This window comes from Ranitomeya imitator, chromosome 5 (genome assembly GCF_032444005.1).
Source record: "Ranitomeya imitator isolate aRanImi1 chromosome 5, aRanImi1.pri, whole genome shotgun sequence".
In the NCBI taxonomy this organism is placed as follows: Eukaryota; Metazoa; Chordata; class Amphibia; order Anura; family Dendrobatidae; genus Ranitomeya; species Ranitomeya imitator.
In genome coordinates, this window is record NC_091286.1 from 114514622 (window position 1) to 114533047 (window position 18426).

Below are 18426 nucleotides of genomic sequence, written 5' to 3' on the forward strand. Positions count from 1 at the left end.
CAGGGGTTTCACAGGAATTTTTGGAATGTTTAAATAAAAATGAATATTTAACTTTTTTTCACACAAAATTTATTTCAGCTCCAATTTGTTTTATTTTACCAAGGGTAACAGGATAAAATGGATGCCAAACATTGTTGTACAATCTGTACTGAGTACGCTGATACCCCATATGTGGGGGTAAACCACTGTTTGGGCGCATGGCAGAGCTCGGAAGGGAAGGAGCGCCATTTGACTTTTAAATGCAAAATTGACAGGAATTGAGATGGGACACCATGTTGCGTTTGGAGAGCCACTGATGTGCCTAAACATTGAAACCCCCGACAAGTGACACCATTTTGGAAAGTAGACACCCTAAGGAACTTATCTAGATGTGTGGTGACCACTTTGACCCACCAATTGCTTCACAGAAGTTTATAATGCAGAGCCGTAAAAATAAAAAATCATATTTTTTTCACAAAAATGATCTTTTCGCCCCCAATTTTTTATTTTCCCAAGAGTAAGAGAAGAAATTGAACCTCAAAAATTGTTGGCCAATTTGTCCTGAGTACGCTGATACCCCGTATATGGGTGTAAACCATTGTTTGGGCGTATGGCAGAGCTCGGAAGGGAAGGAGCGCCATTTTACTTTTCAATGCAAAATTGACTGGAATTGAGATGGGATGCCATGTTGCGTTTGGAGAGCCCCTGATGTGCCTAAACATTGAAATCCCCACAAGTGACACCATTTTGGAAAGTAGACCCCTTAAGGAACTTATCTAGAGGTGTGGTGAGCACTTTGACCCAACAAGTGCTTCACAGAAGTTTATAATGCAGAGCCGTAAAAATAAAAAATCATATTTTTTCACAAAAATAATCTTTTCGCCACCAATTTTTTATTTTCCCAAGGGTAAGAGAAGAAATTAGACCACAAAAGTTGTTGTGCAATTTGTCCTGAGTGCGACGATACCCCATATGTGGGGGTAAACCACTGTTTGGGCGCATGGCAGAGCTCGGAAGGAAAGGAGCGCCATTTGACTTTTCAATGCAAAATTGACTGGAATTGAGATGGGACGCCATGTTGCGTTTGGAGAGCCCCTGATGTGCCTAAACATTGGAACCCCTCACAAGTGACACCATTTTGAAAAGTAGACCCCTTAAGGAACTTATCTAGATGTGTGGTGAGCACTTTGACCCAACAAGTGCTTCACAGAAGTTTATAATGCAGAGCCATAAAAATAAAAAATCTTATTTTTTCACAAAAATGATCTTTTCGCCCCCAATTTTTTATTTTCCCAAGGGTAAGAGAAGAAATTAGACCACAAAAGTTGTTGTGCAATTTGTCCTGAGTGCGACGATACCCCATATGTGGGGGTAAACCACTTTTTGGGTGCATAGCAGAGCTCGGAAGGGAAGGAGCGCCATTTGACTTTTCAATGCAAAATTGACTGGAATTAAGATGGGACGCCATGTTGGTTTGGAGAGCCCCTGATGTGCATAAACATTAAAAACCCCCACAAGTGACACCATTTTGGAAACTAGACCCTCTAAGGAACTTATCTAGATGTGTTTTGAGAGCTTTGAACCCCCAAGTGTTTCACTACAGTTTATAACGCAGAGCCGTTAAAATAAATTTATTTTTTTTTCGCAAAAATTTTTTAGCCCCCAGTTTTGTATTTTCACAAGGGTAACATAATAAATTGGACCCCAAAAGTTGTTGTCCAATTTGTCCTGAGTACGCTGATACCCCATATGTGGGGGGGAACCACTGTTTGGGCGCATGGCAGAGCTCGGAAGGGAAGGAGCGCCATTTGGAATGCAGACTTAGATGGATTGGTCTGCAGGAGTCACGTTGCATTTGCAGAGCCCCTGATGTACCCAAACAGTACAAACCCCCCACAAGTGACCCCATATTAGAAACTAGACCTCCCATGGAACTTATCTAGATGTGTTGTGAGAACTTTGAACCCCTAAGTGTTTCACTACAGTTTATAACGCAGACCCGTGAAAATAAAAATTCTTTTTTTTTTCACAAAAATGATTTTTTAGCCCCCAGCTTTGTATTTTTACAAGGGTAACAGAATAAATTGGACCCCAAAAGTTGTTGTTCAATTTGTCCTGAGTACGCTGATACCCCATATGTGGGGGGGAACCACTGTTTGGGCTCATGGCAGAGCTCGGAAGGGAAGGAGCGCCATTTGGAATGCAGACTTAGATGGATTGGTCTGCAGGCGTCACGTTGCATTTGCAGAGCCCCTGATGTACCCAAACAGTAGAAACCACCCACAAGTGACCCCATATTGGAAACTAGACCTCCCATGGAACTTATCTAGATGTGTTGTGAAAACTTTGAACCCCCAAGTGTTTCACTACAGTTTACAACGCAGAGCCGTGAAAATAAAAATCCTTTTTTTTCCCACAAAAATGATTTTTAGCCCCCCAAATTTTTATTTTCCCAAGGATAACAAGAGAACTTGGACCCAAAAAGTTGTTGTCCAATTTGTCTCGAGTACGCTGATACCCCATATGTTGGGGTAAACCCCTGTTTGGGCGCACGGGAGAGCTCGGAAGTGAAGGAGCACTGTTTTACTTTTTCAATGCAGAATTGGCTGGAATTGAGATCGGACGCCATGTCGCGTTTGGAGAGCCCCTGATGTGTCTAAACAGTGGAAACCCCCCAATTATAAATGAAACCCTAATCCAAACACACCCCTAACCCTAATCCCAACTGTAACCCTAACCACACACCTAACCCTGACACACCCCTAATTCTAATCCCAACCCTAATCCCAACCGTAAATGTAATCCAAACCCTAACCCTAGCCCCAACCCTAGCCCTAACCCTAACCCTAACCCTAACCGGAAAATGGAAATAAATACATTTTTTTTAATTTTATTATTTTTCCCTAAGGCTAGGTTCACATTGCGTTAGCGCAATCCGCTAGTGCTAAACGGATTTCCCTAACACAATGTCTTTTTAGGTGTCGTGTTTAGTGGTCGCGTTAACGTCCCCGCTCTGGAAGATCGGGGATCGGACCTCGGGCGCGCCGCGGACGCTGCAAGCAGCGTCTGAGGCGCGCCACAAAAGAATGGCACCTTGCTAGCGCGAGCCGAAAATGGCACGCTCTAGCGATGCGCTACACCTGAAAATCACATTGCTGTCAATGGTTGTGCTAACGGACCCGTTGCACGGCGTTAATTGTGACATTTTCGCCGTGCAACGCTGTCCGTTAGCGTTAACCCATTAACGCAATGTGAACCTAGCCTAACTAAGGGGGTGATGAAGGGGGGTTTGATTTACTTTTATAGCGAGTTTTTTAGCGGATTTTTATGATTGGCAGCCGTCACACACTAAAAGACGCTTTTTATAGCAAAAAAGTTTTTGCGTCTCCACATTTTGAGACCTATAATTTTTCCATATTTTGGTCCACAGAGTCATGTGAGGTCTTGTTTTTTGCGGGACGAGTTGACGTTTTTATCGGTTACATTTTCGGACACGTGACAGTTTTTGATCGCTTTTTATTCCGATTTTTTTGTGAGGCAGAATGACCAAAAACCAGCTATTCATGAATTTCTTTTGGGGGAGGCGTTTATACCGTTCCGCGTTTGGTAAAATTGATGAAGCAGTTTTATTCTTCGGGTCAGTACGATTACAGCGACACCTCATTTATATCATTTTTTTTATGTTTTGGCGCTTTTATACGATAAAAGCTATTTTATAGAAAAAATAATTATTTTGGCATCGCTTTATTCAGAGGACTATAACTTTTTTATTTTTTTGGTTATGATGCTATATGGCGGCTCGTTTTTTGCGGGACAAGATGACGTTTTCAGAGGTAACATGGTTATTTATATCCGTCTTTTTGATCGCGTGTTATTCCACTCTTTGTTCAGCGTTATGATAATAAAGCGTTGTTTTTTGGCTCGTTTTTTTTTTTTTTTTCTTACGGTGTTCACTGAAGGGGTTAACTAGTGGGCCAGTTTTATAGGTCGGGTCGTTACGGACGCGGCGATACTAAATATGTGTACTTTTATTGTTTTTTTGTTTTTTTTTTATGTAAAGAAATGTATTTATGGGAATAATATTTTTTTTTTTCTGCTTTATTTAGGAATTTTTTTTTTATTTTTTTTTTTACAAGTGTGGAAATTTTTTTTTTTACTTTTTCACTTTGTCCCAGGGGGGGACATCACAGATCACCGATCTGACAGTGTGCACAGCACTCTGTTAGATCGGTGATCTTACATACAGCCGGGCAGGATTAGAGCTGCAGCTGCAGCCTGATCCTGACCCGGAAGTGCTCCCTGCAGGACCCGGATGCAGCCCGGCGGCCATTTTGGATCCGGGGACTGCAGGGAGAAGACGCTCGGTACACGGTGAGCACATCACCGTGTACCGATCGTCTCAGGGAAGCCCGCAGGGAGCCCCCTCCCTGCGCGATGCTTCCCTGCACCGCCGGCACACCGCGATCATCTTTGATCGCGGTGTGCCGGGGGTTAATGTGCCGGGAGCGGTCCGTGACCGCTCCTGGCACATAGTGCCGGATGTCAGCTGCGATAGGCAGCTGACACCCGGCCGCGATCGGCCGCGCTCCCCCCGTGAGCGCGGCCGATCGCATATGACGTACTATCCCGTCCATGGGAATTAAGTCCCAAATCACCTGGACGGGATAGTACGTCATATGGGATTAAGGGGTTAAAAACTGTCTGATATTTGTAATGCATTGATACAAATGATAATTGCTCAGCCAATCACTGCCCTCAGTGAAGACACGCCTCAGACAGTGATTGGCTGAGAGACAGTACTAGGACTAGAAACTGCAGGGGAGCTGAGCAGCGTTGGGATCACTGGCCGTTGCTTCTATCCAGCTCTCAGCCATTGATTACTTTTCTTCCTAAGCCCTTTAATCTAGTTAGCCTTTTATTTTTACTGATCGTGAGTTAACACCTTTGTTATTGCAGAACTGCATCCACTACATTTAGAGCTGAAAAGCTGATCATTGCCTGCTTGTTCAGTGTCTGCGCTATACAGTGCAATTCTGGAGAACTTTGTCCGACTAATGTAATACTAACTTATCATAGAGGCTTATAAAAGCTGTAAATGGCTGCCTCCTCCCACCTTCTTAACAAAGATTTGGGGTCACTCTGTATTCATTGCTAGAGGGCCTGTTACCAATTCAAAAGTGATCAGTTTTTGCTCTAACTTTATCCTTTCTGCTCCCTTGAGTACTTTTTTCTTTTTAATCCGCTATATGGTTTCAAAGATATGGGTCATTTTTAGTGTTGATGTTTAAGGTCTTTCCCAGGGGGTCTTTAGGCTGCTCTGTATTAGTACCCTGTGAGCAACGCCCTCTTTGTGAAAAATCATCAAAAATTAGCAATAAATAAAAAGGCTCATATCCCTGGAACCGTATGGATGCTTTAAGAAAAACCTCAAAATGATATATCAAGGGGAGCATCAGGAATAAAGTAACAACAAAATCAGTCCCAGTCTGTCCTGGTGATAGGTCCTCTTAAGGTGGAGAAGAGTTCTCTTCTTAGTAGCGTTTATCTGCACAATGTAACTATATTTATTTATGTATATATATATATATATATATATATATATATATATATATTTATTTATTTATATATATTTTTTTAGTTTCATTTTTTTTTCCCACCATTATTTTTATTTATTCATTTATTTATTTTTGGGGGCCATTCGGCCTAATAGTCAATAAGCCTGCCATTAAAACATGCTGAGCTTACATCAGGGTAACATATTAAATCAACAAGTCCTCTCAGACATTTCTAGGGGCAAATAGTTAATAGTTTTAGCAAACCAAGAGGAACAACTGTTTAAAAAACTTCCACATTCCCAGCTTTGATTAACTTCCAGAGACCCTGTCTCGTCAGTCTCTTATTGGCACTGTTCAGTATACGGTATATAAGAACTCAATTTCAATTCAATTATCTGCCCAACTAATTCTATCTTCTGCTATCATTAATCTTAATGAAGACTTACAGGAACATCTTAATTTCACAAGTTCTGATTGTAGGAATGGAAGATCGCTGTCAATAATAATTTATGCATGCCCTTGCTGCACTGATAATGAAACAGAAGGGGAAAAAAAAAACTCAGGCTGATGTCTCGCTGCTGATTTGTGGATGTTTAATTGTAAAGAAAACATGTACACAAGCGAAGCGGAGTTTTATTTTGCCATTTGCTTATGTCTTTATAGCTTCTAAACGACACATTTCTTTTAAAGGGAACCCGTCACCCCGAAAATCGCGGGTGAGGTAAGCCCACCGGCATCAGGGGCTTATCTGCAGCATTCTGTAATGCTGTAGATAAGCCCCCGATGTTACCTGAAAAAGGAGAAAAAGACGTTATATTATACTCACCCAGGGGCAGTCCCGCTGCTGGTCAGGTCAAACGGGCGTCTCTGGTCCGCTGCGGTGCCTCCCATCTTCATTACAAGACGTCCTCTTCTGATCTTCAGCCATGGCTCCGGCGCAGGCGTACTTTGCTCTGCCCTGTTGAGGGCAGAGCAAAGTACTGCAGTGCGCAGGCGCCGGGCCTCTGACCTTTCCGGCGCCTGCGCACTGCAGTACTATCCTCTGCCCTCAAGAGGATTTTCGGGGTGACAGGTTCCCTTTAAGTGTCGGGCACACAACAATTAAATACTTCTTACTCCACTGATCTCAGGATAGTAAATGAGCTGACAGGCTGACAATCCATTTTTCTTACAAAGATCCACCCCCTCAAAAAAAAAAAAAAACCTTAACAAGGTGTCCTGCTGCTGTTTGGTCTCCCAATCAGCTGTAATCTAAGAAGATGGTGCCAACATGTGTTTAATTTCCTGGGAACAGCGAAAATGTAACATTTCATGTAAATGCTTCAATTATAGGCCGGGGCCACACGACTGACAGTCGCTCAGTGCTGCTGCTACATTGCAGGTTATACAAGTGAATGGGTCTGCAGTGCAACGCCCAAACTTCTGCGACAAGCAACTTGCAAAATCTCCAGGAGACAGATTTTTTGCGACTTGCTTGTCGCTGTTTTGCAGGTGTCACACTGTGCCCGCCTTCACTGGTAGTAATGAGCCAACAGCCGCAGCACCCAAAGTCACCATGTAGCCCTAGCCTTAAGAAAGCATTGCTAATTTCCAAATTGCTTGAGTTAAAACGTAATGTGTTTTTTATGAGTTTTCTTTCATTCATGCATTTTTTCATTGTATATTCTTATTCCATAAAAAAGACTTCTGACATCATGCAATAAAAAGCCGTTCCTAGAGCACAAAGTGTTTTAAAGAAAATACTAGAAAATGGTAAAAATGAACAGACATAGCAAAATAACGACTCTCTTAACTAATTTTTATATTTCCCCATTAAATTTGACATCATTTTTGCCCACACCATTTTTTTTCTGCAAAAGAAGATACGAAAATAAACAACCCCCCAAACAAAAAGTGAATTTGTTCCTAAAAAAGAAGTCAGCCTAAGATATCCCCTTTACCTTCCTAAGTCCTATATTTATTGAGATATCCATATTTTGAACTGACCTAATACCCATTTAGACAGGTCAATAATAGGAGAACGCTCTTTCCCAACTATCAGCCCATCTGAATAGTACAGTAATCACCCAACAAATTAGCAAAACACTCATTCATCAGGTGTAATGATTTTTAAAGGGAACCTGTCACCCCAAAATTCACCTATGAGCTGCGGCCACCGGCATCAGGGGCTTATCTACAGCATTCTGTAATGCTGTAGATAAGCCCCTGATGTCACCTGAAAAATAAGAAAAACAGGTTAGCTTATAGGCAAATTTTAGGGTGACAGATTCCCTTTAAGCAGGCTTAAAGGAAGTCAGCAAGTTTTTGTTAAGTAATCTGAGGGCAACATGTGGTAGGGCTGAAACACTGATTTCAGTGAAGTATCACCTATTAGGCTGTGTGCTGTTGTTTCAAAACAAGGAGTGTTTTACCAACAAGAGATTCACTGCCACACTGGTGTGCTGTGAAACCTGATACAACCACACCCCCAGCACTGATTAGCAACTTACTGTCTATATACAATGTACACTGACAGCTGTAGTGTGGGCGGGGTTAGCTTTCTGAGCTCTGCTACTTGTTACATGTAAAAGCTATGATTGTGTCACTACTGCTGCACCCAGTAACCTACACTGTGTTCCAAATTATTATGCAAATTGGATTTAAGTGTCAAAGATTTAATTGTTTTGTTTTTCAAATAAATTCGTGGATGGTATTGTGTCTCAGGGCTCAATGGATCACTGAAATCAATCTTAAACATGTGATAATTAGTTTTCCAGGTGATTCTAATAAAAGGAAAACTACTTAAAAATGATGTTCCTCATTATTAAGCAGGCCACAGGTTTCAAGCAATATGGGAAATAAAAAGGATCTCTCTGCTGTTGAAAAGCATTAAATAGTGCAATGCCTTGGACAATGTATGGAAAAATTAAATATTTCACGAAAACTTAAGAGGGATCATCATACTGTGAAGAGATTTGTCACTGAAACAGAGCACAGACAGAGATCATGCAGATAAAAGCATAATGAGGAAGGTTTCTGCCAGACAAATTAATTGGATTAAGAGAGCAGCTGCCAAAATACCATTACAAAGCAGCAAACAGTTATTTGAAGGTGCTGGTGCCTCTGGACTCCCTTGAACCTCAAGGTGTAGGATTCTTCCAAGGCTTGTTGTGGTGCATAAACCTACTATTCGGCCACCCCTAAACAGTGTTCACAAGCAGAAACGGATGCAGTGGGCCCAGACATACGTGAAGACTAATTATCAAACAGTCTTGTTTACTGATGAGTGTCGGGCAACCCTGGATGGTCCAGATGGATGGAGTAGCGGATGGTTGGTGGATGGCCACCATGTCCCAACAAGCCTGCGACGTCAAAAAGGAGGTGGAGGAGTCATGTTTTGGGCCGGAATTATGGGTAACAGCTGGTAGGGCCCTTTAAGGTTCCTGAAGGTGTGAAAATTACCTCTGCAAAGTAAATAGGGTTTCTGACTGACAACTTTCTTCCATGGTATAAAAAGCAGAAATGTGCCTTCAGGGGCAAAATCATCTTCATGCATGACAATGCACCATCTCATGCTACAAATAATACCTCTGAGTCATTGGCTGCTATGGGAATAAAAGGAGATAAACTCATGATGTGGCCACCATCGTCCCCTGACCTCAACCCTATAGAGAACCTTTGGAGTATTAGAGTATTATCAAGCACAAAGATCTATGAGGGTGGGAGGCAGTTCTCATCAAAACAGCAGCTCTGGGAGGCTATTCTGACTTCACACAAAGAAATACAAGCAGAAACTCTCCAAAAACTCACAAGTTCAATGGATGCAAGAGTTGTGAAGGTGATATCAAAGAAGGGGTCCTACGTTAACATGTAACTTGGCCTGTTAGGATGTTTTGGAGTTAAATAGCTCTTTTGTTCAGTGAATGTGACCTCCTAATGCTGCAAATTCAACAAATGAGCATTTTCAGTTCTTTAACACATATCAAATGTTTAGAAATTCTACTGTGCCTAATAATTTGGAACAGTGCATTCTGAGTTTTTATTCATTTTGGAGATTATACACTCCCTGACAGAAGTTATTTCGCTTATCCATGTTATATAAGTAAAATCTTATAACCTGACGTTAAATTCATCCATTGGTTGTATAAATTATTATTTCGAAAGCTGAAACCCTACGAAATGTGCTTTAGGTTAAGAAAATAAATTGGCATCAATGCAGAAATATTGATCAGTTAATGGACACAGAATGGTCAGATTTTGACAAGACAAAAGTTTTGTCGCCCACAGAAAGTAATGTGATATTCAAACAAATAATTAACTTAAAATAAAAATATATGTTGCATAACATTGGTGAATGAAGTTGTGGTGCTATTAGAGTCATATTTAATATTTTGTGTGACTTCCATGAGCTTGAAGGACTGCATCCATGCGGTTCAATAATGATTCATACAATCTATTAATGAAGTCATCAGGAATAGCAAAGAATGCAGTCTTACATGCCTCCCAGAAATCATCTAGATTCTTTGGTTTTGTCTTCCAAGCTTCCTCTTTCATCCTACCCCAAACATGCTCAATGACGTTCATGTCTGGTGACTGGGCTGGCCAGTCCTTGAGCACCTTGATCTTTTTTGCCTGGAGGAACTTTGCTGTAGAGATGGATGTATGAGATGGAGCACCATCCTGCTGCAGAATTTGACCCCTTTTATGATTTGGAATATAAGAGGTAGTTAATACTTCTTGATATTTTAGGCCATTGATATTGCCTTCCACCTTGCAAATATTTCGCACACCCCCATACTGAATGTAACCCCAGACCATGATCTTTCCACCACCAAATTTAACTGTTTTCTTGGTGTATTTTACATCCATACGGGCTCCATTAGGTCCCCTGCAGTATTTGCGGCAGCTGTGGTGTAATTCTACTGAAGATTCATCAGAGAAATCCACCTTCTGCCACTTTTCCAGCGTCCATCTGTTTAGTAGGCTGTGGGACTTTGCAAATGCCACACGTTTTTTTAATTGCCTTTTGTTTTGTACTGGCTTCTGGGCACTGATTCTACCATGGAGGCCATTTCGAGACAGAATCCTACAAACTGTTCTAGTTGACACAGGGACTTGAGGTGACCAGGCCTGTTGGAGCTCTACTGCAGTGGAAGAGGGGCTTGCTTTGGATTTTCTAACCAACAAACATTCCTCCTGAGCAGTTGTCTTGCGGGGTCTGCCAGACGTGGGCTTGTCAAACACATCTCCAGTCTCTTCAAATCTTTTTTTATTTCTTTGTAATTGACACTGAGACACAATAAAGATGCCAGCCACCTCTGCAGTGGATCTGGTCTTCAGCCTCTTGATAATCCAGGCTTTGGTCGCAGGGTGGATTTTTGGCATGTTGTCAGAGCTCAAGTTGAAGTTCAAGGTCTGGGGTGCTGGGTTTCTTTTTATACACACACACTAATTAACCGATCATTTACTGAGCACAGGTGAGGATGTAAACTAGAATTGGGTGCATTATATGACCAAGCAACAAAACGTTTGTCTTGCCAAAATCAGACCATTCTGCGTCCTTTAACTGATCAATACTTCTGCATTGATGCCAATTTATTTTCTTAACCTAAACCACATTTTGGAGGGTTTCAGCTTTCATAAGAATAATTTAAACAACCAATGGATGAATTTAACGTCAGGTTATAAGCTTTTATTTACATAACATGGATAAGCGACACAACTTCTGCCAGGGAGTGTACTGCTATCATTGGGAGGTTTCTTCAATAAAATTCGATGTATACTTTAACAGGTGATAACTTTTATTAGACTGAGTGTCATTTGCACTGACTATTTAGGAAAATCCGAGAAAAATGTCATTTGCATAATAATTTGGAACATGGTGTAAGTGAGACATCGCTGGAATCAGAGACTCTTCTCCTACATTATTCTGCTCTCAGATGAGGTAGCTAAAACCTGTTGACTACTGCAAATCGGCTTGCAAGAGCAAACTTTCAAGACAATGGCACTGTAGGATAGATAGATAGATAGATAGATAGATAGATAGATAGATAGATAGAGTACTCATAGATAGCAATGTGATAAAAACATGGGAAGGGCTCTAACTTTCCTAAAAACATCCCCACTCCCGTCAATGTATGAGATATCGGACGGTAATTGTTAATCATTATGTATGAAGACTGGGATAATGCCCAGATATGAATATGTTGATAATCTGATGAGTTTTGTTCATGAGATCTACGGTCAGTCATTATTTCGTTGTTTGTATGGTGAAGCACAGATGTGTGACACTGGTCTTAGACTTCTTTATCATTACCGGTCTAGGTGGATAAACCTTGCCATAGACACATGTGAGCATTACACTAATTCTCGGTAATCGTCTTGTTACTGACACAAACTGTTACGTTAACCAGAAATAAACTACTCAGCAAGGTGCATGGTCAAGTGCAAGCTCCATCCTGGGGGGAATGACCCTGCCTAGGGCTGATACTTTTCTGTGTGAATGGATGAACGGATCAGTAAGCGGCACCAGGTCCATCAGATGCTGCAGGCAGATGTCTTGGGCAGATGTGCAGCATCTCCAGCTTTATGGGGGAAGTGAGCAGTGATGTTATCAGGCAGCGATGCAGACTGAAGAAAGATATTGGAGGTGACTGAGGAATGGAGATTATATCATTCCCTTGTGATGTGGAACACTTGGAACAAATGCTAGTTATATACAAAAACTACATGCCGTAAATACAAAGTAAACTGGACAAGCATGTATGTCGATCTTTTCTTTGTTTACTCTGGTTATATTTCAATTTTTCTATGTTTATTATGAGTTAATCAATTTTAAATAAAAACTTTCCAATAAACTTTCCGAATCCACTTTTGACAGTTGTCAAGATCTCGGCTTGCATTTAAAAGGAACCTTCATTGTGATGGACACATAGTTGCAGGACTATTTAGGCTCGGTTTTCATACTGCAAATGCTCCATAATGGAAAATCGACACCTGCATGCGGTCATTTTTATTGCTGTAATACCTCTAATTACCAGCAGTGTGAAATTACCAACATATTTTCTGCTGCTGGGAGCAAAGATTCTACTGATTGACAGCAAGTAGAGGTCTTAAAAACGGCAAAATTGTTAAAAAAATATATTGCAACTTTTTGGCTGAAACTAAAAGGCCATTAAAGACCAGTCATAAGATCTAAAGTGACCAGTTTTTGCTCTTGTTTGTTCCCTACTGCTCCCCTGTGATGTATTTGTTTTTATTCCTCCATACTGTTTAAAGAGACATGCACCTTTTTTAAATATTAATTATTATGGTCCCCCCCAAAAGGGAGTGTGACTTACATGATTCTCTTGGGGCGTGTCATTAGTCTGCTTTGCATATTACCTTGTGAGCCACGCCCCCTCGTTATGGACTACAAAATTGTGCAATATATGAAAAGGCCCATGTCTCTAGAATCATAAGATGGAATAAAAAAAAGAAAAAAAAAAGTAAAAAATTATTCAGCGGAGCATTATGAATAAAATAAGAGTCAAAACTAACCACTTTTGTCTTGACGACGGGTCCTCCTTAAAGCCCTCCTTCCAATTAACCCTTTCCGTAATCACAGATTATCTGATCACAAAGTGCCATATACATCATGCCTGATCCATCTTTTTCTGGCAGTATACTTTTTCTCCTGTAGTAAGCTATACAAAGCATCCAGTTCCTTTGGGACTGCAGAATACAAGTCCACGTGTTTATAAACTACTAGATGGTGGCCCGATTCTAACGCATCGGGTATTCTAGAATATGCATGTCCATGTAGTACATTGCACAGCCCACATAATATATTGCACAGCCCACGTAGTATATTGCCCAGCCACGTAGTATATTGCCCAGCCATGTAGTATATTGCCCAGCCACGTAGTATATTGCCCAGCCACGTAGTATATTGCCCAGCCACGTAGTATATTGGCCAGTCACGTAGTATATTGGCCAGTCACGTAGTATATTGCCCAGCCACATAGTATATTGCGCAGCCACATAGTATATTGCCCAGCCACGTAGTATATTGGCCAGTCACGTAGTATATTGCCCAGTCACGTAGTATATTGCCCAGTCACGTAGTATATTGCCCAGTGACGTAGTATACAGCACAGAGCCACGTAGTATATTGCACAGACACATAGTATATTGCCCAGTTACGTAGTATATTGCCCAGTCACGTAGTATATTGCCCAGTCACGTAGTATAAAACACAGAGCCACATAGTATATTGCACAGCGACATAGTATACAGCACAGTGCCATGGAGTATATTGCACAGCGACATAGTATACTGCCCAGCCTCGTAGTATATTGCCCAGCTATGTAGTATATTGCCCAGTGACATAGTATACAGCACAGAGCCACGTAGTATATTGCCTAGTCACGTAGTATATTGCCCAGTTACATAGTATATTGCCCAGTCACAGAGTATATTGCCCAGTTACGTAGTATATTGCCCAGTCACGTAGTATATTGCCCAGTTACGTAGTATATTGCCCATTCACGTAGTATATTGCCCAGTCACGTAGTATATTGCCCAGCTACGTAGTATATTGCCCATCCACGTATGTCACAGGTTAAAAAAAAAGCATATACTCACCTTCCGAGGGCCAGTTGTAGTCCGATCACATGACCGTGACGTCATGGCAGGTCCTTGGCGCGCAAGACCTGTAATGACGTCGCGGTCAAATGACCGTGACGTCATGGCAGGTTGTTCTCTCGCAGGGCCTGTGATGATGTTGCGGTCACATGACCGTGACGTCATGGCAGGTCCTTCTCGCGCAGGGCCTGTGATGACGTCGCGTCACATGACCGTGACGTCATGGCAGGCCCTTCTCCCATACCACCGGAACCTGCCGCTTGCATGGAGCGGTCACCAGACCGTAGCCAGGAGCGGGAAAGGCGGCAGGAGGTGAGTATATAATGATTTTTTATTTTTTTTATTATTATTAACATTAGATGTTTTTACTATTGACGCTGCGTAGGCAGCATCAATAGTAAAAACTTGATCACACAGGGTTAATAGCGGCGGTAACGGAGTGAGTTACCCACGGCATAACGCGGTCCGTTACCGCTGGCATTAACCCTGTGTGAGCGGTGACTGCGGGGAGTATGGAGCAGGTGCAGGGCGCTGACTGCAGGGGAGGGACTAATTGGACTGTGGCCGTCGCTGATTGGTCGCGGCAGCCATGACAGGCAGCTGGTGAAACTAATCAGCGACTTGGATTCCATGACAGACAGAGGCCGCGACCAATGAATATCCGTGACAGACAGAAGGACAGGCAGACAGACAGAAAGATGGAAGTGACCCTTAAACAATTATATAGTAGATTCACGCGTAGCTGCACAAAATGGCTGCATTATTTGGGCTCTTGTGTTTTCCAATGCCTTGACAGTTTTCTCATTGCTTCCGTGAAATCTTTACCTATTGACTTCAAAGAGGGAAAATTGTGATGTGTAAAAAAGCTTGTGATGTTGTTTCCAGAAAACACTGAATAGTTCTGCAGGTGTGGTAGGGATGAGGCTTTCTGCAGCATTACTACCTGAATGGGTAAATGGTTCCTCTGTTGAGTAACAATTGCTTGTAATATTTGCCTCAAATTCTATTGGTCTACACAATTGTATTTTTGTCAAGTCTAGGGCATGCCACCTGAGACAATCCCGAGGACACTCCAATAAACCTGCGTTGGGATACAGAATCTTTGACAATTTGTAGCTAAGCAGCAGACACTAGGTGCAGACGTCCTGCTGGTCCTCAACAGGTTTCTCACTGTTTGCATCTCCTGGTAATGAGTCCTTACAAATGCTGATAAATGACATTACCTTCACAAACTGGGCAGCACTCCCCTTCTGGCACATAATAGCGGTCACAGTGCAGCTCTCCGCACTGAGCTGAGAAACAGATGGAAACGCCTCCTTGACACCGACAGAAGCGGCACGCATCCATACGAAACATATCTCCATCGTAGTACTCCACGTTATTAAATATACATGCTGGCTTGGTCTCTAAAAAGATAGGATAAGAAAAAAAAAAGTATTAATTTCTGACGGATACTAAAGAAACCCCTGACCTTATAGATTTGGTAAAGTAATAAAGAATCTTATTAAAGGGGTTGTCCAGTACTAGAGAAACCCTATCTTAAAGTAAATGTTATGTCCCGATAACATAATAAAGCCTATACTCACCTCCCGTGCCGGCTCCGTTCCAGAGGAGTTGGCACTCGCAGTAATGGGGATGTGATGTGGTCCAAACAGCGCTGGCGTTACTGTCTCCACCTTCGGACAAACTGAACATGAAGGGGAAGTCCAGGCTGCAGCTGATCACTGGCTTCCTTTTCATGTTCAGCAGGGACAGTGTCGCCAGTGATGGGTGTCACAACAGGGCACCACAGACCCGGGCAGAGTAAGTGCGGATAGCACAGGAATCGTGCCAGCATGGTAGGAGGGTATAGGCTTTATTATGTTAACAGGGCTTAAAGGGAAGGTACCACATTTGTAGATCATTAATAAATCAATGTAATGTAGCATAACATGATAATAGAACCAAGTTTTGATTGCATTTGAAACATATTTTGTGTGTTATAGGAGTTTAAAGAAGGCATTGGAGGCTGACATCTTGCTTTCACAATAGCAGCACAACACTATCAGTGTCATAATACGGCACCCTTTGGTCATAGTAGATAACAGATGAATCGACCTATCTATTGTAATAGAACTGTCACTGCTGTGCACTGGGCTTCTCTGTGGGCTGCACAATTCACAGTAATGGGAGTGATCTGCTGCCATATTCATGGAGCACTGGGATCTCCTAATATAAGCAGTACTGCTTCCAGCAGAACAGATCCTAGATTAAGGGCTGATGGGAGTAAAGGTACCTTCACACATAACGATATCGTTAACAATATCGTTGCTTTTTGTGATGTAGCAACGATATCGTTAAGGAAATCGTTATGTGTGACAGCGACCAACGATCAGGCCCCTGCTGGGAGATCGTTGGTCACTGAGGAAAGTCCAGAACTTTATTTCGTCGCTGGATCTCCCGCTGACATCGCTGGATCGGCGTGTGTGACGCCGATCCAGCGATGTCTTCACTGGTAACCAGGGTAAACATCGGGTTACTAAGCGCAGGGCCGCGCTTAGTAACCCGATGTTTACCCTGGTTACCAGCGTAAACGTTAAAAAAACAAACACTACATACTTACCTTCAGCTGTCTGTCCCCGGCGCTCTGCTTCTCTGCACTCCTCCTGCATCCTGTGTCAGCGCCAGCCAGCCGGAAAGCACAGTGGTGACGTCACCGCTCTGCTTTCCGGCTGACCGGCGTTGACAGTGCAGAGGAAAGCAGAGCGCCGGAGGACAGACAGCTGAAGGTAAGTATGTAGTGTTTGTTTTTTTAACGTTTACGCTGGTAACAATGGTAAACATCAGGTTACTGAGCGCGGCCCTGCGCTTAGTAACCCGATGTTTACCCTGGTTACCGGGGACCTCGGGATCGTTGGTCGCTGGAGAGCTGTCTGTGTGACAGCTCTCCAGCGACCAAACAGCAACGCTGCAGCGATTGACATCGTTGTCGGTATCGCTGCAGCGTCGCTTAGTGTGACAGTACCTTAAGATGCAAGAGCAAAGGTCCGGATGGCATACACCCACGAGTACTAAGAGAACTAAGTAATGTAATAGATAAACCATTATTTCTTATTTTTAGGGACTCTATAGCGACAGGGTCTGTTCCGCAGGATTGGCGCATAGCAAATGTGGTGCCAATATTCAAAAAGGGCTCTAAAAGTGAACCTGGAAATTATAGGCCAGTAAGTCTAACCTCTATTGTTGGTAAAATATTTGAAGGGTTTCTGAGGGATGTTATTCTGGATTATCTCAATGAGAATAACTGTTTAACTCCATATCAGCATGGGTTTATGAGAAATCGCTCCTGTCAAACCAATCTAATCAGTTTTTATGAAGAGGTAAGCTATAGGCTGGACCACGGTGAGTCATTGGACGTGGTATATCTCGATTTTTCCAAAGCGTTTGATACCGTGCCGCACAAGAGGTTGGTACACAAAATGAGAATGCTTGGTCTGGGGGAAATTGTGTGTAAATGGGTTAGTAACTGGCTTAGTGATAGAAAGCAGAGGGTGGTTATAAATGGTATAGTCTCTAACTGGGTTGCTGTGACCAGTGGGGTACCGCAGGGGTCAGTATTGGGACCTGTTCTCTTCAACATATTCATTAATGATCTGGTAGAAGGTTTACACAGTAAAATATCGATATTTGCAGATGATACAAAACTATGTAAAGCAGTTAATACAAGAGAAGATAGTATTCTGCTACAGATGGATCTGGATAAGTTGGAAACTTGGGCTGAAAGGTGGCAGATGAGGTTTAACAATGATAAATGTAAGGTTATACACATGGGAAGAAGGAATCAATGTCACCATTACACACTGAATGGGAAACCACTGGGTAAATCTGACAGGGAGAAGGACTTGGGGATCCTAGTTAATGATAAACTTACCTGGAGCAGCCAGTGCCAGGCAGCAGCTGCCAAGGCAAACAGGATCATGGGGTGCATTAAAAGAGGTCTGGATACACATGATGAGAGCATTATACTGCCTCTGTACAAATCCCTAGTTAGACCGCACATGGAGTACTGTGTCCAGTTTTGGGCACCGGTGCTCAGGAAGGATATAATGGAACTAGAGAGAGTACAAAGGAGGGCAACAAAATTAATAAAGGGGATGGGAGAACTACAATACCCAGATAGATTAGCGAAATTAGGATTATTTAGTCTAGAAAAAAGACGACTGAGGGGCGATCTAATAACCATGTATAAGTATATAAGGGGACAATACAAATATCTCGCTGAGGATCTGTTTATACCAAGGAAGGTGAC

At 42.4% G+C, this 18426-nt stretch overlaps 1 protein-coding gene across 1 annotated transcript in view; it reads right to left on the reverse strand.

The window, feature by feature from the left end:
• CRIM1 (cysteine rich transmembrane BMP regulator 1) overlaps nucleotides 1-18426 on the reverse strand; it is a 973879-nt gene that overhangs the window by 327638 nt on the left and 627815 nt on the right. The window contains exon 6 of the mRNA XM_069769103.1: nucleotides 15362-15544. Within this exon, the coding sequence (XP_069625204.1) occupies nucleotides 15362-15544 (183 nt within the window). The remainder of the gene's footprint in view (nucleotides 1-15361; nucleotides 15545-18426) is intronic.